The following is a 21,706-nucleotide window of genomic DNA, read 5'->3' as shown; positions in this document are numbered from 1 at the left end:
GAGGCTCCTGCCAGTGGTGGATTGCTATTTTTTGTACTACCGGTTCGCGCTATCCTTCTGCACATGCACAGAAGTGTCTGGGCGGGTGGGTGGAGCCTCCTGCTGCCGCTACGACCGGTTTGGCTGATCTGGGCCGAACCGGGAGCAACCCACCTCTGGCTCCTGGCAATCAAAATGTCAGCTGTTTTCTCATGGCTTAAGTATACTGATCTTGTGCTAAATCCATTCCTTGTTTTCTGCCTGTTCTCAAGTTTGGGATGTGAATGGTCAGAAACGAGTGGTGAAAAGTTATTATAAATATCTCTTTTTTTCTGCAAGCATAACATCTATGCTGAGCATAGTCACATCCAAAAATTTGGAGTGATGAATTTGTATAGAGGGAGAGCAGCTAACCTACCAATACAGAAAACCAAGACCTTTATGATATAGATTGATTGACCAAGAATAGTGTGGCTGAGAAATTATTTAGTTGGTCAGTAAATTACACCTATTTATATCAGTGGTTCCCAAACTTGGCAACTTTAAGACTTGTGGACTTCAACTCCCAGAATTCTCCAGCCAGCAGAGCTGGCTGGAGAATTCTGGAAGTTGAAGTCCACAAATCTTAAACTTGCCAAGTTTGGGAACCACTGATTTATATGAAAAGAAAATTGTGCTCAACAAGGAGAAGCAAGCCAGAATCCTTTCCTGGAAAAAGACGGCGCCAATGGAAGAAAACTGTGGGGAAGAGGATGTGGAGAGCTTTGCAGTGGACAATGTCAACAATGGTTCAGAGTCCCTGTGGAACGATCTACCTGCAGAGATCCGGACCCTCACCATTCTTCCGGCCTTCCGTAAAGCCGTCAAGACTTGGCTGTTCCGGCAGGCCTGGGGCTGTTGATTGATATCCAGCCCCGCTTAGATGGAATGGGTGATGTGAATTTTAATAACTGTATTTTTTATTTCTATTTTTTAAATTTTAAATGTTTCTTGTCTGTTGTGAGTCGCCCAGAGTCCCTAAGGGAGTGGGCGGCACACAAATTCTATTAAACTTGGCATACAAACTTGATCATATTGAAAAAAGCTCTTCCACTTGGAAGTACACATTGAAGATTTGGGAAGAGGACGTCCTCCTTACAGGTGTCTCTGTTATCTTTTGTGTTATATGTTTTCCACACAGACTCTCTCCCTCTTTCCACCCCGGATTTTGAGACTTCTGGAATTTGCTGGGTTTTCCGGAGACAAGGTACAAGTGCCAGTTTGAAGGCTACGAATACATTATTTGGGCTTGCAGAAGGTATCTGATGACGTATAGCTGCTTTGTGAGAAGACATTGGTACACTTAGTTCAGTAATTAAAACCCTCAAAAACTTATTTCTCTGGGTTTCCCCAGTACGGTGTCTTCCCAATGCATTAGGCAATAATTTCCAGTATTCCCACCACCATGATCATTATAATGCTAGAGAGCAACAGATTAAAAGCAGTTAACCTAACTTGGCTAAAACAATCCAAATGATTGCAATATTTTTAGAGATAGTAATGAAGCAATAGCTATGGTAATATGCAACACTTAGCTTGGAAATTTTAAACTTACGGTTCATTGAACTGATAGTAAGATGTAATTTGTAATATAATTACAAGAGCCAAGGTGGCGCAATGGTTAGAGTGCAGTACTGCAGCCACTTCAGCTGACTGCTAGTTGCAGTTCGGCTGTTCAAATCTCACCGGCTCAGGGTTGACTCAGCCTTCCATCCTTCCGAGGTGGGTGAAATGAGGACCCGGATTGTTGTTGGGGGCAATATATGCTGACTCTGTAAACCGCTTAGAGAGGGCTGAAAGCTCTATGAAGCGGTATATAAGTATAACTGCTATTGCTATTGCTATAATTTATTTATTTATTTATTAGACTTATATACCGCTTCATAGGGCTTTCAGCCCTCTCTAAGCAGTTTACAGAGTCAGCATATCGCCCCCACAGTCTGGGTCCTCATTTCACCCACCTCGGAAGGATGGAAGGCTGAGTCGACCTTGAGCCGGTGAGATTTGAACCGCTGAACTGCAGATCACAGTCAGCTAAAGTGGCCTGCAGTACTGCACCCTAACCACTGCGCCACCTCGGCTCTAATTAAATTGGATGAGTATGAATTCCATGCTAATCCAAAATGAAGCCAGAGTACTTTATAACTTAATATTATGTTTGAACTCAGAAATGCATTAGTGGGTGAGGGCACTAATTGCCGGGTTCCTCCATAGGATCAATTTGAAATTCCGTAAAGGTCACTAAAACCAGGGCACCAATCTATCCAGAATACTTTTCTGGGGAAATGGTGTGGGTTTTTTTCCCCTTTTGCTGAATTTATCTGCAAACGGGTACAACATTTCTTCTCTTTCTTTCCACCGGTTGTCTCCGTTTTCTGAATGTTATTTCTAATTTCCATTCAGGATTACGGTTTGCAAAAACTACATCAGGGAGCCACGACAGCCAACCTGCGGGCTCTACTCTGTACAATGTTACTTCTCTGCTACTATACCTTCCTTACCTTCATCTTAGGTAAGCGAATGCCTCCACCGGAGAGAAGCATTGTGGATATATGGGCACCAGGGATTGGGTCTCTTTCCCCCAACAAATGGCTGCTTTGGGAGGGGGGTGATTTCTTATTTTAGATTGAGTTCAATTAATGGGGGAATATGCATCTTTTGATGCAATTAACTAAAATAAGTTCTAATGGGAGGTATATCAGCATAGCTGTGGCTGAACTAAAAAGAAGAAAGTTTGACTCACCTAATAACTATAACTCTGCTTCAGTCATAGTGAGATGGATTTCTGCTGGAAAGCAAGTAAGCTTTTGTTCTTGCATATACAATAGTATAATTATATTTCCCTATCTGGTATGAGTCACATTAAGAGTTAGTGAGATAATTGGAATCCAGCAAACTCATGAAATGTGTTTTTATAAATTTATTTATTTATTTATTTGTCTTGTATGCCGCCCACTCCCGGAGGACTCTGGGCGGCTCACAAAAGACAAAGGAAAGGGGAAAAACGAGACAAAGACAACATATTAAAAACAAAACCAACATTCACAATTTCCGTGGAGGTAGATGCTTCTCAGCTCCCCCCCAGCCTGCTGGAACAGCCAGGACTTGGTGGCTTTGCGGAAGGCCGGGAGGGTAGTAAGGATCCGGATCTCAACAGGGAGCTCGTTCCAGAGGGCCGGAGCTGCAACAGAGAAGGCTCTCCACCGTTTGCACCGAAATCCTCTTGACATTAAACTACAGAAGGTAGCCCTCTTTTTTGAACTGATTAATAAACATTTAACTGATTAAATGTTTATTAATCAGTTCAAAAAAGAGGGCTACCTTCTGTAGTTTAATGTCAAGAGGATTTCGGTGCAAACGGTGACAATCTGTGTTGTTTCTCTGGTTGATTACTTAAGAGGTTGTGAGAAAGCTAGGAAATGGGAGGGAAACACTACAATTTTAGGGACCTGTAGTGGAAATCTTCAGGATTGGCTACCCGACTTAGCTGGGAACTCAAGCAATCCAAGAAAGCAATATTTTCAGGGATAACCATAAAGTAGGGTTTACTTATGAATGCCTTCAGTCTCTAGTAGGATATTTCAAGGTCTGTCTGGGGGACATTGACTTACGCAAGTCTTATCCTTATTCATGCTATGCACCTTTATCTTCCCGTGTTGTCCCCAGGGATTGGTGAAGATGATTTCACAGAGGCTGAGGCCCTATTGAAGCCATACCTCTCCCGCTATCCGCAGGTAAAATGGCTGCGCTGTCTTTCAGATCACCCACTTTTCCCCCTTTTTTTGTGTTTAACCGAAGGGTCAGTTAGATTTTTCTTTCCCTACTCAGAGTTGTAAGGAAATGTTTGGGTTGCAACAGAGCTATAGGCGGGGGAAGGCATAAGAGCCGAGGTGGCGCAGTGGTTAGGGTGCAGTACTACAGGCCATTTCAGCTGACTGTTATCTGCAGTTCAGCGGTTCAAATCTCACCGGCTCAGGGTTGACTCAGCCTTCCATCCTTCCGAGGTGGGTAAAATGAGGACCTGAATTGTTGTTGGGGGCGATATGCCGACTCTGTAAACCGCTTAGAGAGGGCTGAAAGCCCTATGAAGCGGTATACAAGTCTAATTGCTATTGCTATTGCTATGATGTTTTACATTTTGCATCTAGGAGGCCAATGGGGTGGGCTCCGCTGCAGTGGAGAGGAGTTTGGGGCTTTTAACCTGAGCCTCGAGCCCAAAGGGAAACTCAGATTTAGATTCATATTTATTTTCTTTCGCTAAATATAATAGAATAACATTTTTCGCTTTTGGTGCTCCGCTCTGTTTCCAGGTTTTTTAATTTTTTCTTATAATAAAGGGCCTCAAAAGCTGAAAGTATCTTAGGCTTCCTTAGATTTCTGAAAGGCTCTGAATATTTCAGTCCCTTCACTCTTGGTTTTGTTTTTGAAAAAGATGTCATTTTAAAAAAATGCACAGTAAGAGAGCTTTTTGGAGATCCAAGCAGCCCTTTTACGTTTAGTGCTTCAGTAAAAAAAAAAAAAGTGATACATGTAAATGCAAACTCTTATCTTCTGCGTAGCAATGCTTAAAAGGTTTAAAATTCCTTTTAAGGCAAAATCTGTTAATTTGATATGGCAGGTAGTTTGGTTAATGATTGATGCACTAAGCCTTGAGCCGAGGTGGCGCAGTGGTTAGGGTGCAGTACTGCAGGCCACTTCAGCTGACTGCTATCTGCAGTTCGGCGGTTCTAATCTCACCGGCTCAAGGTTGACTCAGCCTTCCATCCTTCCGAGGTGGGTGAAATGAGGACCCAGACTGTGGGGGGCGATATGCTGACTCTGTAAACCGCTTAGAGAGGGCTGAAAGCCCTATGAAGCGGTATATAAGTCTAACTGCTATTGCTAAAACAGGGGTGTCAAACTGGCGGCCTGCGGGAGAGATGCGTCGTGCGCAGGCCACGCCCACTCCAGCTCCACAAAGGGAGAAAAACATCACGAAACGTCATGTGATAGCAACATGGCGCCACGTGTCTAACATCCGTGCACTAAAAGCTTCAGAAGGTTCTGAGAGAGGGGGAGGCAGATAAAATTGGGACTAATGTATCCAAAGTAGTATAGAAATATTTGAGATTATCTTTCCCCACTATGAGATATATATGCTCCATTAGGACTTTGGGACTCAAGCTAGTTTTATTTTGCTATCACCTTTGATAAGGTTTCTTATCCTAGTAGAGTTGGCTTTGGATGGATAATGTGGGGGGGATAGAGTGGATCAATAGGGTGTCAATGTAGGGTTTGCCATATTGCTTATAGCTGTTTTCCCTATACCTGAGTATCATTTTCTTTAATTTTACAGAGTGCCATTTTCCTGTTCTTTGCTGGGAGGATAGAGGAAATCAAAGGGAACATCAACGAGGTGAGGTGCTTTAGTAGGATCAGAAGAGGAATCTTAGTTAATATGTATTCCACCGTCATGGAGGGTATGTGGCAGGCATGCCCCAACGGAGTCCCTAGGAAAGAAAGACCCTCAACTCCATTTGGTTGAAGGCGATAGGTTCTTTTACTAAGGATCCGTAATTGCAGTAGAAGCAGGCGAGAACTAAAGTTCCCACACAAAAAGTTACAGACTTTCCCTAGCACCGTAATTGACTAATTTGGGATTGAGGGAAAAGTCCTATAAATCTTATGAATAAATCATTGTTTAAAGACGGCTATAAAGTTATAATATTGTGTGGGCCTGGAGAGGAGAGGTGAGATAATCAGTAAATAACCTTTAGTTAACTACAATAATAACAATGAAATGCGCCGAGGTAGCGCAGTGGTTAAATGCAGCACTGCAGGCTACTGCTAGATCAGCAGGTCAGCGGTTCAAATCTCACCGGCTCAGGGTTGACTCAGCCTTCCATCCTTCCGAGGTGGGTAAAATGAGGACCCAGATTGTTGGGGGCAATATGCTGACTCTCTGTAAACCGCTTAGAGAGGCCTGAAAGGCCTATGAAGCGGTATATAAGTCCACTGCTATTGCTATTGCTATTGCTATAGAGTGCAGTACTGCAGGCTACTTCAGCTGACTGCAGTTCTGCAGTTCGGCTGTTCAAATTTCACTGGCTCAGGGTTGACTCAGCCTTCCATCCTTCCGAGGTGGGTAAAATGAGGACCCGGATTGTTGTTGGGGGCAATATGCTGACTCTGTAAACCGCTTAGAGAGGGCTGAAAGCCCTATGAAGCGGTATATAAGTCTAATATTGCTATTGCTAATCTCACTGGCTCAAGGTTGACTCAGCCTTCCATCCTTCCGAGGTGGGTAAAATGAGGACCCGGATTGTTGTTGGGGGTTGGAGAATTCTGAGGGTTGAAGTCCACAAGTCTTAAAGTTGCCAAGTTTGGGAACCACTGACTTAGACAATCACTGAGTATTGCTTATTTTAAAAAAGGAAGCTATGATTTTTTTTTAGGAAGTTGAATTCAAGAAGAAACTGACCTCTAGTATTATATGAACACTGTTTCCTCCTTCCGCCAGTAAAAATGTTAACTTTTCCAAACCCTTCGCGCTTTCCCTTCCCTGGCCAGGCCATTAAGAAATTTGAAGAAGGCTGCTCCGCACAGCAAGCTTGGAAGCAGTTTCATCACATGTGTTACTGGGAACTGATGTGGTGCTTTGCCTACAAAGGAATGTGGAAGATGGCATACTTCTACGCGGATCTGCTGAGCAAGGAGAACCGCTGGTCTAAGGTTAGAAAGCTGTACAGCAATTAAAGAGCAAGCCAGGCGTATTTGAGCAAAATATCCAAACCTTATACCAAATTATGGAATCTGAAAATCTCTTCCTTAAAAAAAAAAAAAAAAAGGCAAAGTACATCAAGGCTGTTGAAACCTTGGGAGTTTGTTGGCCCTTTCCTGTTGATTCCACTTTTAGTCACTCAGCACCAATTCTTCCAGTTTTGAAGCCATGATATTTGAGGAAGAATATGGAGCTGGATTATCAAAGTCAAGTGTGTGTTCACACTTTCAGAAGTGATGTATGTACCTTTATCTATTAATGGGACGAGAGCAGAGGTGGGTTCCTACCAGTTCGCACCAGTTCGGTAGAACCGGTTCGTCAAATCTACCGAACCGCTTAGAAGAGGTTCCACTAGTGGACCCGGAAAGCAGGCCACACCTACAGAAGAGGTTCCAAAAATTTTGAAACCCACCACTGACACACACACACACACACAGATTGACACAGAGAGAGAGAGAGAGAAGAAGAAAGAAGAAGAAAGCAGAAAGACAAAGAAGACAAGAAACAAAAAAAAAAAGAAAGAAAGAATAAGAAAGAAAGAGCAAGAAAAAAAGAAAAGAAAGAAAAAAAAAAAAGAAAGAGAAAAAGAGTGAGAGGGAGATTGAAAAGAAAAAAGAGGAAAAAGGGGACAGAGAGTCAAAAGGAAGGACAAGAGACGAGAGAGAGAAAGAATAGAAAAAAGAAAGAAAACGAGTGAGAGATGAAAGAAAAAGAAGAAAAAAGGGCCAGAGACAAAAGGAAGGAAAGATGAGAGAGAGGAAGATGAGAGACGAGAGAGAAAAGGAGAAGAAGAAACAGAAAGAAAAAAGTAGAGATGAAACGGAAAAAAGGAAAAACAAGGGACGAGAGACAAAAGGACGGAGAAGAGAGAGAGGGAGGGAGCAGAGAGAGAGGAGGGAGATGAGAGAGAGAAAAAACATGGCAACGGCCAGCCACTCCCACCAGGTCACATGGCTGGCAAGCACTCCCACAAAGGAGGCCACACCCACAGAGTAGGTTCCAAATTTTTTTGAAACCCACCACTGGATTAGAGCTAGCATCATCTGATCACAAATGGGGTTGTGGGGTCATATCGCACGGCTCAATACAACTGTTATAAAAAGGGAGAATGCACAAATTCTATCCTTGATTCATTGGAAGGGAATTAAATATAAAACTGTCAATGTGGTATTCTGACAGATGGTGAGATTATACTTTGAACATTATGTGTGGCTACAATACCTTAAAGAGAATATTGGGGGATTTTTTTTTTAAAGAGCAACCATAATATTTAGAGGATTAGAGTAACTCTCCAGCAAGGGGAATATTTAGGTTTTTTTTTACTTTGAAGTGGGTAAAAGTAAGCATGAAGGAAATTACAGTATTAAATTGCCTTGAGATAGAAAACATGGCAGATTTCCCCTACCTTACAATATCAGAATTTTGGATTACTCATTGAAGTGAAAAGAGACTCAGGGCTGAAAAAAATATAGCATTTCATTATACAACATATTGTTAAATTATGCCGTGTGGTTCCATGAGATGTGGCAATGCCAATGACCATTAATTTAAACAGTTTTAAAATGGGGCTGAACAATTCGTAGAATTCTGTATTGTCTGTGATTATTCCTTGTTTACTACCTTGTGTATCGGTCAGAGAGCCGAGGTGGCGCAGTGGTTAGGGTGCAGTACTGCAGGCCACTTCAGCTGACTGTTATCTGCAGTTCGGCTGTTCAAGTCTCACTGGCTCAGGGTTGACTCAGCCTTCCATCCTTCCGAGGTGGGTGAAATGAGGACCCAGATTGTTGGGGGCGATATGCTGACTCTGTAAACCGCTTAGAGAGGGCTGAAAGCCCTATGAAGTGGTATATAAGTCTAACTGCTATTGCTATCATATTTTAACAACTAATAGCTGCCTGGGGACCTGTAATGGAAGAGGATGATTCTGCCTCTTTCCATGCTTGTAGAGTACATAGGTAATGGCTTTGAAGGATAGGAGGAAGAGCTGCTATCAAGACAACAGTCAGATAAACAGGGTTTGAGCCCAGGCCAAGAAACTATTCTCAGCAAATGCCTCAGACACCTTCTTAAACACCTTCTTCCTAGTTCACATGAAGATGCATTCAGACTTGCAACATTCCATTACTATGACTATTACAATAAAAATAGTCCCATCTTCTTGGCATTTGTTTCCTAGCCTGGTCTATCTTGTAAAGATGATGATGTTGGCCTCTGGGGAAAAAAGAATGCCAGATAAGGTTTTTATGTTGTTTTATTTCTTGGGAGCTGCCCATAGTTTGGCATAAGATGGGCAGCTACATAAATGTTTAAAATAAGTAAATAAATAAGTCAGCTCCTGCCAGAATCCTTTAATGTTCTACTTTGTTGCAGGCAATGTATGTATATATGAAAGCTGCCTTCCTTAGCATGCTGCCTGCTAATGAGCCTCGACCCTTTGGTGAAGTAGAGGTCGAACTTTTTAGGTAAGAGTTTTTGAAAGTTGGGGGCAATTTAAGATGAATGTTCTAATCTAAAAACATTGCTTCTCAGCCTCAGGAACTTTAAGATGTTGGATTTCAACTCCCCAAATTCCCCAGCCAGATTTAAAGAGTTTTCCCTTGTTCCAATGGTTAAATTAAGTACAAATTATCAAGGTTAGGAATCTGCAGATTTACCATGGATTTCCCACAGACTTTTTTGCGCAGTGAATGAATGAATTCCTCGTGAACGAATGTTGCTAAAAGGCGGGAGCATAATCCATGTCTTACTTAAAGGACTACACGTAAAGGACCGAAAACTGATTTAAAGTTTGATGTGGCAGAACTGGATCAAACTCTTGATAAATTTTCTTAGGGTTTTTAATTTCCACATCCCTGCCTTTGTGAAACTTCAGTCATTTCCATGTTTTTACCCTACAGGCAGGTTTCCTCTTTCAAACAGAGAATTGCTGGGAAATCACCACCCACAGAGAAATTTGCCATTCGCAAGGCAAGGCGCTACAAATCCCGCGACCTGGTTCCCTTACCTGTGCCAGCCCTGGTAAGGATAGAAAGTTGATCTCTACTCTTTCGCAGTGCAGGGTCTCGAAGGAGGAGAAGGTTTCTTCACAGTTACGCCAAGCTGACAGCCTTTATATTTGATCCATGAACTGCGGGTCAAAAGTGAAAACTGGAATGGATGTTCTTCCAAAATTATCTAACAATCCTGTTTGCGCACTGTATATATACACAATTGAGAAACATATTCTTGGGCCCATTCTCCCATTCATATACGTATAGGTGCTTGTGTACATACCACATGTGTGTTTGTGTGTGTGTGTGTGTGTTTATTTCATGTACCAGATGCATATATACAAAAGTAAAGGTCCCCCCACCCCCTGCCTTATTTCTGCCTTGCAAAACTGTAATATAACAAGAAACAAGATGCTAAGATCTGCTGTGATTCTACTTAGCAATAGCAATAGCAGTTAGACTTATATACCGCTTCATAGGGTTTTCAGCCCTCTCTAAGCGGTTTACAGAGTCAGCATATCGCCCCCACAGTCTGGGTCCTCATTTACCCACCTCGGAAGGATGGAAGGCTGAGTCAACCTTGAGCCGGTGAGATTAGAACCGCTGAACTGCAGATAACAGTCAGCTGAAGTGGCCTGCAGTACTGCACCCTAACCACTGCGCCACCTCGGCTCTAAATAGATAGATAGATAAATAAGAGATATGGATGGATGGATGGATGGATGGATGGACGGACGGACGGACGGACGGACAGACAGACAGACAGATAGATATATAGATATATAGATAATAGACAGACAGACAAACATATAGATAGATAGATAGATAGATAGATAGATAGATAGATAGATAGCAATAGCAATAGCAGTAGCAGTTAGACTTATATACCGCTTCATACGGCTTTCAGCCTTCTCTAAGCGGTTTACAGAGTCAGCATATCGCCCCCAGAGTCTGGGTCCTCATTTTACCGACCTCGGAAGGATGGAAGGCTGAGTCAACCTTGAGCCAGTGAGATTTGAACAGCCGAACTGCTGAACTGCAGTCAGCTGAAGTGGCTGCAGTACTGCACTCTAACCACTGCGCCACCTCGGCTCTTAATTGAGATTTGTCAGAGATGTGACTGCCATCAATGGATATGCATGCTCCATATAGCGGGATTTTTTTCTGAAGAGGAACCAACTTCTTACTCTTTCCCAAATAGCGTTGGATCTATAGGTAAAGAACTAATCTCAGTAAAATTGTAATATGATTTTTTTTTAAAAAAACTACAAAATTACAGGAGTAAAGCACATTTGCCACACTAGATTGAGTTCTCTGCCTTTTGTATGCACAGAGCTTAATTTCAAACCCGTATCCGAATTGTACAACTGCATCCTAAGAGGTACTCAGAATCAGTAAGGGGGTACAAAGCTCTACTTTTAACACTAATGCATTGGCTATCATGGAACCTGGATTTCTGGCTCAGAAGAAAAGAGATCCAGGTCAGCTTAAAACTAATCACACATTTAAAGGAAGGAACTAGGTGTTAAAAAATACCCATAACCGGCTCTGAATGTGCAGGGAAATGCAGTCACCATCTTTTGAAGGCAGATAGTAGTTCAAGTGGAAATTAGTAGGTGACTGTTGTGGGGCCTTGTTTATAGCAATAGCAGTTAGACTTATATACCGCTTCATAGGGCTTTCAGCCCTCTCTAAGCGGTTTACAGAGTCAGCATGTTGCCCCCAACAATCCGGGTCCTCATTTCACCCACCTCGGAAGGATGGAAGGCTGAGTCAACCCTGAGCCGGTGAGATTTGAACTGCCGAACTGCAGATAACAGTCAGCTGAAGTGGCCTGCAGTACTGCACCCTAACCACTGCGCCACCTCGGCTTATGGATCCTCCACCAACTGATTCCTTCAGAATAAAATTAGTAATCTTAAACAATGTGTAAGCAATGTGTAAGAGTACAGTATAGTTTGGCTCACATGTTGGGAAGCCGAGGAATGGAATTTTTGGGTTCCCTGCGTGCTTATAAATCCATGTTGTCTCCTGTGTCAAGTCCCTGCAATTTTCTTGGCAAGGTTCCCATTGCCTCCTTCCTAATGCTGAGATAGAGTGACTGGCCCAAGGTCATTTAGTTTGGTCTCATATCTAAGATAGAACTAGACGTTCTCATAGTCTCCTGGTGCCTTCACCACTGTGCCAAACTGTTTCTTCCCTGAGGCAGAGTGAGAAAACACGCCTCTTCTATTTATAACGGCTGCCCCGATTCTGAGTAGCAGAATAATAGAGCTGGAAGAGACTTTGGAAGTCTTCTAGTCCAACCCCTTGCTCAAGCAGGAGACCCCAGACCATTCCAGACAAGTGGCTGTCCAGGCTCTTCTTAAAAGCCTCCAGTGATGGAGCATCCACAATCTCTGGAGGCAAGATGTTCCACTACTTCAGTGTTTCCCAAACTTTTGACATATGTGTACCCCTTTCTATAATTTTCGTAACGCTGAGCACCCCTCATAAAAAGCATATGCTTTAATAAAAATCAAAACATATTTATTTTTTTATTTTTTTGGTACATACGCAAAATAAACGAAAGTTATATTATAAAGAACATTTATTGGATTCAGTGAGAAGGATGAAATTGTTTATGTTGAGATGACAGATCATCATAATTTGGTTCCCTGGTTGTTACGTGACCCGTCAAAACCGCGGACGACAAAATCGCGCTCGACGAAAGCGCGCATTTGACGTCATCATAGCGTGACGAAAAAAATTAAAAATTGAAATAAAAATAAAATTAAAGAAAGCCAATTCACATAAAGGTAAGGGTTAGGGTTAGGGTTAGGGTTAGGGTTAGGTTAAGGGTTAGGATTAGGGTTAGAGCGTTAGGGTTACGTTTAGCGTTAGGTTAAGGGTTAGCGTTAGGTTTAGCGTTAGGTTAAGGGTTAGGTTTAGGGTTAGATTTAGGGTTAGGTTAAGGGTTAGGTTTAGGGTTAGGTTTAGGGTTAGGTTTGGGGGGGTTAGGGTAAGGTTTTCGCTTTATTTTTACATTTATCGATCACAGCACGATGTTTTCGTCGCGCTGTGATGACGTCAAATGCGCGCTTTCGTCGAGCGCGATTTTGTCGTCCGTGGTTTTGTGGTGGAACCGGTTGTTAATTTTAATCTGAGATGTGGTTCCACGTCCAATAGTCTGTTCCTTTTTTTTCGACTTAATGTCTACAAATGCAGAAAAAGCAACTTCGCATAAGTTTCTTATTTCTTTCCTTGTTCTGTGGGCACAGCTAAGCACGGTGCAGTGGATATTCCCACGTGATCCCCACCAAACTCCGGTGCAACGCGTACCCCCACCAAACTCTTCCCGTACCCCTGGGGGTACGCGTACCACACTTTGGGAAACACTGCACTAGTTAATTGTTCTGTTAGGGAATTTCTCCTTAGTTCTACGTTGTTTCTCTCCTTGATTAATTTCCAACCATCGTTTCTTGTCGTGCCTTCTGCTGCTTTGGAAAATAGGATGAACCTCCAATATCTGTGGCAACCCCTCAAATATTGGAACACTGCTACCACGTTATCCCTAGTCCTTCTTTTGACCCGTGACCCGTCAAAACCGCGGAGGACAAAATCGCGATCGACGAAAGCGCGCATGTGACGTCATCACAGCGCGACGAAAAAAAATTAAAAATTAAAATAAAATTAAAATTAAAGCAAGCCGATTCACATAAAGGTAAGGGTTAGGTTAAGGGTTAGGGGTAGGTTTAGAGCGTTAGGGTTACGTTTAGCGTTAGGGTTAGGGTTAGCGTTAGGTTTAGCGTTACGTTAACGGTTAGGTTTAGGGTTAGATTTAGGGTTAGGTTTAGGGTTAGGTTTAGGGTTAGGTTTGGGGGGGTTAGGGTAAGGTTTTCGCTTTATTTTTACATTTTTCGATCACAGCGCGATGTTTTCGTCATGCTGTGATGACGTCAAATGCGCGCTTTCGTCGAGCGCGATTTTGTACTCCGCGGTTTTGTGGTGGAACCCTTTTGACCTAGTCCTTCCTTTTCACTTTCTGTGTTGGTCTTATCTTCTTTTTCAGGAAATGATGTACATGTGGAATGGATTTACAGTGCTGGGCAAGCAGCAAGAGTTGTTGGAAGGAACTTTAGACACTCTGATACAGGCTGAGAAGCAGCTACAAGAAGCACCAGGTAGCACGCTGGCTTCTTACACATTGAGTAAAGTTGGTGTCATTAGGCAGAAGTTCCCCCAGTTTAGCAACAGAGACATCTATCAGGTTCCTTGACCCACCGCATCTTTCAATTTAAATACAGGAATCAGTAGGGTGCAGAAACAGATACTCTTTATTTCCAGAAATGACTCCGGTTTACAGCCATGCTTTCTCAGAAAATAAGAAATGGTAAACCACCGAAGCCCATGTTTAGGAAAAGAATCATTCTATAACAGTGTTTCTCAACCTTGGCAACTTGAAGATGTCCGGACTTCAACTCCCAGAATTCCCCAGCCAGCATTCGCTGGCTGGGGAATTCTGGGAGTTGAAATCCGGACATCTTCAAGTTGCCAAGGTTGAGAAACACTGTTCTATAAGAAACACCTGGAAGAAGTGATGGGTTGTATTGTGATCAATAAGTGTTTTAACTGGCTTTGTCCCAATTCGTGAATTTTTTTTTAAATGAATAGTCAAGCTCCTCTCCCCAGCATCCATTTCCCATGAGCATCCAACCTGATTTTAACATTTTAGCAATAGCAATAGCAGTTAGACTTATATACCGCTTCATAGGGCTTTCAGCCCTCTCTAAGTGGTTTACAGAGTCAGCATATTACCCCCAACAACAATCCGGGTCCTCATTTCACCCACCTCGGAAAGATGGAAGGCTGAGTCAACCTTTGAGCCAGTGAGATTTGAACCGCCGAACTGCAGAACTGCAGTCAGCTGAAGTAGCCTGCAGTGCTGCATTTAACCACTGCGCCACCTCGGCTCTTTTAAATAAATTTTAAATAAGTCTATCAACTCAAAAAGGAAATCATGCATATTAAAGACTTGGGGATGTTTTGGGATAAATGAAGGATTGGGTAGAAATACGTATATTAAATCAAGCTACAGGGACAAAAGTCTATGTTAAAGTCAGGGGGCTATTTTTCATAGCAACTCTCCCCTCCCCAAACCTTTTTCCTGTTTTTTGGTAGAAACTGCCCACAGGCTTTGAGAATACTTTTTGCGAATCCCTACCATCTAGAACCCACATCCTTATTGCTGGGCATTCTTCTTCACCATAATACCAAATTATGGTGCTTTTGGTAAGATGTAGTTTAGCAATAGCAGTTAGACTTATATACCGCTTCATAGGGCTTTCAGCCCTCTCTAAGTGGTTTACAGAGTCAGCATATTACCCCCAACAACAATCCGGGTCCTCATTTCACCCACCTCGGAAAGATGGAAGGCTGAGTCAACCTTTGAGCCAGTGAGATTTGAACCGCCGAACTGCAGAACTGCAGTCAGCTGAAGTAGCCTGCAGTGCTGCATTTAACCACTGCGCCACCTCGGCTCTTTTAAATAAATTTTAAATAAGTCTATCAACTCAAAAAGGAAATCATGCATATTAAAGACTTGGGGATGTTTTGGGATAAATGAAGGATTGGGTAGAAATACGTATATTAAATCAAGCTACAGGGACAAAAGTCTATGTTAAAGTCAGGGGGCTATTTTTCATAGCAACTCTCCCCTCCCCAAACCTTTTTCCTGTTTTTTGGTAGAAACTGCCCACAGGCTTTGAGAATACTTTTTGCGAATCCCTACCATCTAGAACCCACATCCTTATTGCTGGGCATTCTTCTTCACCATAATACCAAATTATGGTGCTTTTGGTAAGATGTAGTTTAGCAATAGCAGTTAGACTTATATACCGCTTCATAGGGCTTTCAGCCCTCTCTAAGCGGTTTACAGAGTCAGCATATCGCCCCCACAGTCTGGGTCCTCATTTCACCCACCTCGGAAGGATGGAAGGCTGAGTCAACCCTGAGCCGGTGAGATTTGAACAGCCGAACTGCCGAACTAGCAGTCAGCTGAAGTAGCCTGCAGTGCTGCACTCTAACCACTGCACCACCTCGGCTCATATTTAGCAGATACTTTGCCCTGAAAATAAGATTGAATTATCTTGGGTGACTTTTGATCAATCAGCCTTTTCCACTGGACTGTTGTAGGGGAAAATGGGATTTTTCCTGCATTGTATAGAAGAATCAACTAGATAATGTTTATGGGCCCATCCAGTGCTATAATTCTGTTTTATGTATGAATCTAAAGTTCTGGAGGAAAAGTGGGATATTCATTTGATCTTTAAAAATAATAAGCACCTCCTTGTACATTTTGGAAGGAGAATCTGCTTTTGGAGTTTAAATTGGAATTGAATTGGAATTTATTGCACTTATATGCCGCCCTTTTCCCCGGAGGGGACTCAGGGCGGCTCACAATCCAAGTCAGGGAAGGGGGTACAGATAAGGGATAAAAAAGACGAACAGAACAATACACAATTTAAAAGCACACAACAATCATACCATTCGAGGGGGGGGGGCAAAAGCTCTTTAGCCCCAGGCCTGTCGGAACAGCCAGGTTTTAAGGGCTTTGCGGAAGGCCTGGAGGGTGGTGAGGGGTCCGAATCTCCACGGGGAGCTCGTTCCAGAGGGTCGGAGCAGCCACAGAGAAGGCTCTCCTCCGGGTAGTCGCCAGCCGGCATTGGCCGGCGGATGGAATTCAGAGGAGGCCTAATCTGTGGGATCTAATCGGTCTATTGGAGGTGATTGGCAGCAGGCGGTCTCTCAAGTTTAGCTCTTTGGCATCACAAATGAGCTGTTATAGATGTGCAGGGAGTTTTACGGGCTCCGTTTTTACCCATACAAGCAGAGTGAGTAACCTCACTCGGAATAATATGAATGGAACTATTGCCAATTAACCTTTCTGCAAAGTAGAGTATGCAAGTAACTGCTTATCCTGGTTAACCTTTCTTCTGCTCTTTCCATTTCTCTTCCCACAATTTCCTCAGCCAGTGAGTACCAAGTAGATGACCAGTGTCTCGTGTTACTTCTCAAAGGACTAGTTTTCAAGCATTTGCACAGTTTGACCGAGGCTGAGGCATGCTTCAGTGCTATCCATAGCAGGTATGACACAAGTCTCTTTAATTAAAAAAAATTGAAAAATTTGGGGGGAGAAAATTGGGGTGGGGAGTGTGAGGCATGGTTGACTGTCCTGGGAACTTAATTCCAACCTGTCTGGAGGGCTTAGATCAGGGAAAGCTGCGCTACAGAAAAACAGCATTCTGTCTGCTTACAGTGAGAAGAAGATCAAGTATGATCATTACCTGGTACCTAACGCACTATTGGAATTGAGTCTGCTGTATGTGGCACAAGGCCAGAATGAAGAGGCTGTGCAGTTGCTCCGCAGAGCCAAGTAAGTCAACACTCAGAACATCTCATAAAGTTTTTTTCCATGGAAGATATAGCTGTTTCATGGCTTAGCAGCATTTGAGACAGTTTTATAATCTCACGGAGAGAAGGGCCCAAAGCAGTGGTGGGTTGCATCAGAACTCATTGAAGTGAAAAGAGACTCAGGGCTGGAAAAAATATAGCATTTCATTATACAACATATTGTTAAATTATGCCGTGTGGTTCCATGAGATGTGGCAATGCCAATGACCATTAATTTAAACGGTTTTAAATTAATGGTCATTGGGCTGAACAATTCGTAGAATTCTGTATTGTCTGTGATTATTCCTTGTTTACTACCTTGTATATCAGTCAGAGAGCCGAGGTGGCGCAGTGGTTAGGGTGCAGCACTGCAGGCCACTTCAGCTGACTGTTATCTGCAGTTCGGCGGTTCTAATCTCACCGGCTCAAAGGTTGACTCAGCCTTCCATCCTTCCGAGGTGGGTGAAATGAGGACCCGGACTGTAGGGGCGATATGCTGACTCTGTAAACCGCTTAGAGAGGGCTGAAAGCCCTATGAAGCGGTATATAAGTCTAACTGCTATTGCTATCTATCTATCTATTTATCTATCTATCTATCTATCTATCTATCTATCTATCTATCATCTATCTATCTATCTATCTATCTATCTATCTATCTATCTATCTATCTATCATCTATCTAGAGCTGAGGTGGCGCAGTGGTTAGGGTGCAGTACTGCAGGCCACTTCAGCTGACTGCTATCTGCAGTTCAGCGGTTCAAATCTCACCGGCTCAAGGTTGACTCAGCCTTCCATCCTTCCGAGGTGGGTGAAATGAGGACCCAGACTGTGGGGGTAATATGCTGACTCTGTAAACCGCTTAGAGAGGGCTGAAAGCCCTATCAAGCGGTATATAAGTCTAACTGCTATTGCTATTGCTACCGATTCGGACTGCTTCGGCTGAACCGGTAGTGGTCTGGCGGCCTGGATCACTGGAACCGGCAGCGACCCAGGCCAACCACGCCCCTGAACCGGTTTTCCCGATGGCGCCATCATTTTTATAGTACTGCGCATCAAGCACACGCTGCGTGACTACATCCGAACCGGCAGTAGCGGCTGCCGGAACTCCCACCGCTAGCCCAAAGGTGATTGCTAGCTACTAGTTACGTTTTCCTCTGTTCCCTAGACAAAAACTGTTAGTAAGTTTAAGTAGGGCTAAGAACTAGCAAGTTCTCAGCTTAGTTACTCCGAGTCACACCTCATGATTAGTAATTTAATAAGCAAGTGTGTATTTCCCAGGCTTGTTCATTGCATTTCTTTTTATTGGGTCACATTCATCTGATCTAGACATTTATTTATTTAAACATTTACATAGCTGCCCATTTTTCAACCATCTCTGGGTAGACCCCATCAAAAATGAAAAAAAAACCCCATATAAAATCATTTAAAAAAATATAAACCTCAACCAGTTAAAACATAAAACACTAGAAATAACAAAAAACTGGCAGCCATCTATGCTAATGGGCCATCTAATCTTCTCCCAATGCTTGGGGGAAAAGCCAGGACTTCAAAGCCTTAGAGAAGGCTAAAAAAGTTCCTGCCAAACTTCAAAAGGCAAGGAGTTCCATAGGACCGTGACCTGACAAATGCGCGCCGACAAAACCGCGACGTCGAAAGAGCGCCCACTAAAGCGCGCCGACAAAACCGCGCCCACAAAAGCACGATTACGGTTTTTAGGTTAGGGTTAGGGTTAGGGTTGGGGTTAGGGTAAGGGTTAAGGTTAGGGTTGTTAACGTTTTTGCGTTGTTTTTGTGTTGTTTCTGATGGCGTGCTTTTGTCAGCGCGCATTTATCGGCGCGCTTTAGTGGACGCGCTTTTGACGTCGCGGATTTGTCGCTGCGGTTTTGTCGCCGCGCATTTGTTGGGCGCGCATTTGTTGGTGAACCCCATAGGACAGGGGCTGCCAGGGAAAAGGCGCAATTTCTAGATCCTGAAAGAGGACAACATTTGGGAAACGAACTAGGAGTTTGCCCACCCTATCTGACCTGGTAGGATGCTTAGCTGTCCTTTGGGACATCTGCCTTGGGACACATCTACAAAACATCAAATATTATCCTCTAAGATAATACCTGGGTTCCTGAAATAGTTTTTGGTGTACAGAATACATACTGGTTCGATATAAGGGGATATAACAATTGTTGAATGCTTCTCCCACTAGGAACAACTACAAAAATTATTCAATGGAGTCACGAACGCTGTTCCGGATCCACGCTGTGTTGTCTAAACTTAAAGCCAGCCAGGAAGAAAATGATGCAGATGGAACCAGTCCTTCCTAAGGCAACAGGTTTCCTCAGAAACTGTTAAGCGGTGCTTGGACCAAAGAAAGAACTGCCAAAATAGGAGGGCTTGGGACGCCGTCTTCCTCCCGGGGTGGGCCTATTTGAAGGAATGTATTGTAATTGTACCACTGGGCATCTGGCCTAGTCTTTGATGTCTTATGATGGGCATAGATGCGTCTTACCTAACTGGATTCCAGCTTCCAAAAATCAAGGAGTAGCTATGAAAATGCTGCTTGCTAATTAATGAAGCTGACAGGAGCAGCCTATCTTCAATATTCCATGATATGTTCTTGCCAGTCAACCCAAATGAGGGCTACATTTGTCCTATTTTCTCTCCTGTTCAATCTCATTCATAATTTTGAAATAACATGGACTTTCCAGCCTCCTAATGTTTCTTTAAAAAAAAAAAAATCATGTCAAATCCTCACCCACTTTCTTTCTCAGCCTGTGCTCCTTAACCAGCAAGGCACATCCGATGGTCCTTTCTGTCACATTGGGAGTGAGCTTAACAGTGCAATTAATTCAGCAAAGACTTCCAGTTTTGGCTGGAAACATAATAGAACCTCAACTCTCAACTCTCTGCAGTGGCCTTCTTTTTTTCCCCCCAAAAGAACAGAGAATGTTTTTTTTTTAAATGAAACTTAAATCAGCTCAATCTCTATTTAAGAACATTTTTAAATGTTGGAAAGTGATTTAAAATGATTTTCCAGCATTTGGGATGGTTGCAAACTATCTGGCCAAAATCCCTTAAATCAGGAAGTGGTTTATATTGCAGAATGATAAATAAGTAACTGGACATTTTTCAAAAGCTTATGACTTCTTCCAGAATTCTGTTCACGTCAATACTCGTCCCAGTATTTTCTTTGCTAATCAATTTGGCAAAAACAGCTGACGGAGCTTATCAGTTTTTCAATCTGATTATTGTATTAACAACTAAGATTGGCTCCACAGGTTCACTGGGCTATTGAAATATGATTTTTTTCTTTTTTAAAAAAACCAGTTTCAATGTCTTTGTTGATTGTCTAAATCAGTGGTCTCCAACTTTGGCAACTTTAAGACTTGTGGACTTCAACTCCCAGAGTTCCTCAGCCAGCTTTGCTGAACTTCAAGTCCAGCAAAGCTTTGCTGGCTGAGGAACTCTGGGAGTTGAAGTCCACAAGTCTTAAAGTTGCCAAGGTTGGAGACCACTGGTCTAAATCATCCTAACCAGGACATTTCTTGCCATAACTGTTACTCAGGACTTGGTTATAAGACATACAGCTAAGCCAATAAGCCGATGTGGTTTTTATTGTACTTGTTTGCATTCCTTATTTTAAAATTATATTTGGTGTAATTAGCATTAACAATGATGGAAAGGCAAAAGGGGACATTTTGGCATCTCTTCTTTTATTGTGTGGTCATGATATTTGAATATGTTTTTACTTGTTCTTCTGGCTTCCCTTACCTTTGTTGTTAGTATTTCTCCTCCTAAGAACAATTTTCATGGAGTGAGTAAAGTACGTTATGTTAAATTGCACTTAAAATTGTCAGTTCCTGCTACTGTAGCACTTAACATCTAGTAACAGAAAGTGAACAGTTCACTTATTAGCCAAAATAGAATCAAATGACATCCTGAAGATAGGATGTGGGTTAATCCCACTGACCATATTCCTGAAACATTACAGCATAAGATTTGTCCCAAATGTGCTTTTCCAAAAACTTTCTTGGTTTCCTTTCTGAACTACAGAACTGAAGAAGGTGCTTGAATGAGAACCAAAATGTTTTCCAAAAACCAAGTCCAGTTGCCTTTAGAATCTCTGACCTGCATGATTACCTCCAAATACATTAAACATAATATATGTTTGCCCAATGTGGATCATATTGTTGTCCAGTCTAAGAGCAAACTTTAGTTAGATGATGTTATATCACATAGTGCGAGTATATTAACCTAACCAGGCAGAGAAAAGCACATTGGAAAGAATGTAGATAATATACAGTTTGGCACATTCAATGACTAAATATAAATGAAATCAGTTCTACTTCTGTTGTGATGTAGATTTATTGCTAAAACACCTATTTTTATTGTTTCTTATCCTTTGTTTAATGTTGGTTCTCATGTTTCATCATTATCCTCCTAAAGCAGTGTTTCTCAACCTTGGCAACTTGAAGATGTCCGGACTTCAACTCCCAGAATTCCCCAGCCAGAGTTG

General features: G+C 42.6%; 1 protein-coding gene across 1 annotated transcript in view; it reads left to right on the top strand.

The window, feature by feature from the left end:
* LOC116502716 (tetratricopeptide repeat protein 39A-like) overlaps nt 1–20,565 on the top strand; it is a 47,522-nt gene extending 26,957 nt beyond the window's left edge. The window contains exons 8-18 of the mRNA XM_032208616.1: nt 1,160–1,225; nt 2,422–2,530; nt 3,685–3,752; nt 5,354–5,413; nt 6,568–6,729; nt 9,149–9,240; nt 9,676–9,796; nt 13,820–13,931; nt 16,779–16,893; nt 17,066–17,182; nt 19,397–20,565. Of these exons, the coding sequence (XP_032064507.1) occupies nt 1,160–1,225; nt 2,422–2,530; nt 3,685–3,752; nt 5,354–5,413; nt 6,568–6,729; nt 9,149–9,240; nt 9,676–9,796; nt 13,820–13,931; nt 16,779–16,893; nt 17,066–17,182; nt 19,397–19,514 (1,140 nt within the window). The 3' untranslated portion in view covers nt 19,515–20,565. The remainder of the gene's footprint in view (nt 1–1,159; nt 1,226–2,421; nt 2,531–3,684; nt 3,753–5,353; nt 5,414–6,567; nt 6,730–9,148; nt 9,241–9,675; nt 9,797–13,819; nt 13,932–16,778; nt 16,894–17,065; nt 17,183–19,396) is intronic.
* The last annotated feature ends 1,141 nt before the right edge of the window (nt 20,566–21,706 follow it).

The sequence above is a fragment of the Thamnophis elegans genome, chromosome 2 (genome assembly GCF_009769535.1).
Source record: "Thamnophis elegans isolate rThaEle1 chromosome 2, rThaEle1.pri, whole genome shotgun sequence".
Lineage (NCBI taxonomy): Eukaryota > Metazoa > Chordata > Lepidosauria > Squamata > Colubridae > Thamnophis > Thamnophis elegans.
Note: the sequence above shows the minus strand (reverse complement) of the source record. Positions and strands in the feature narration are given on the sequence as shown.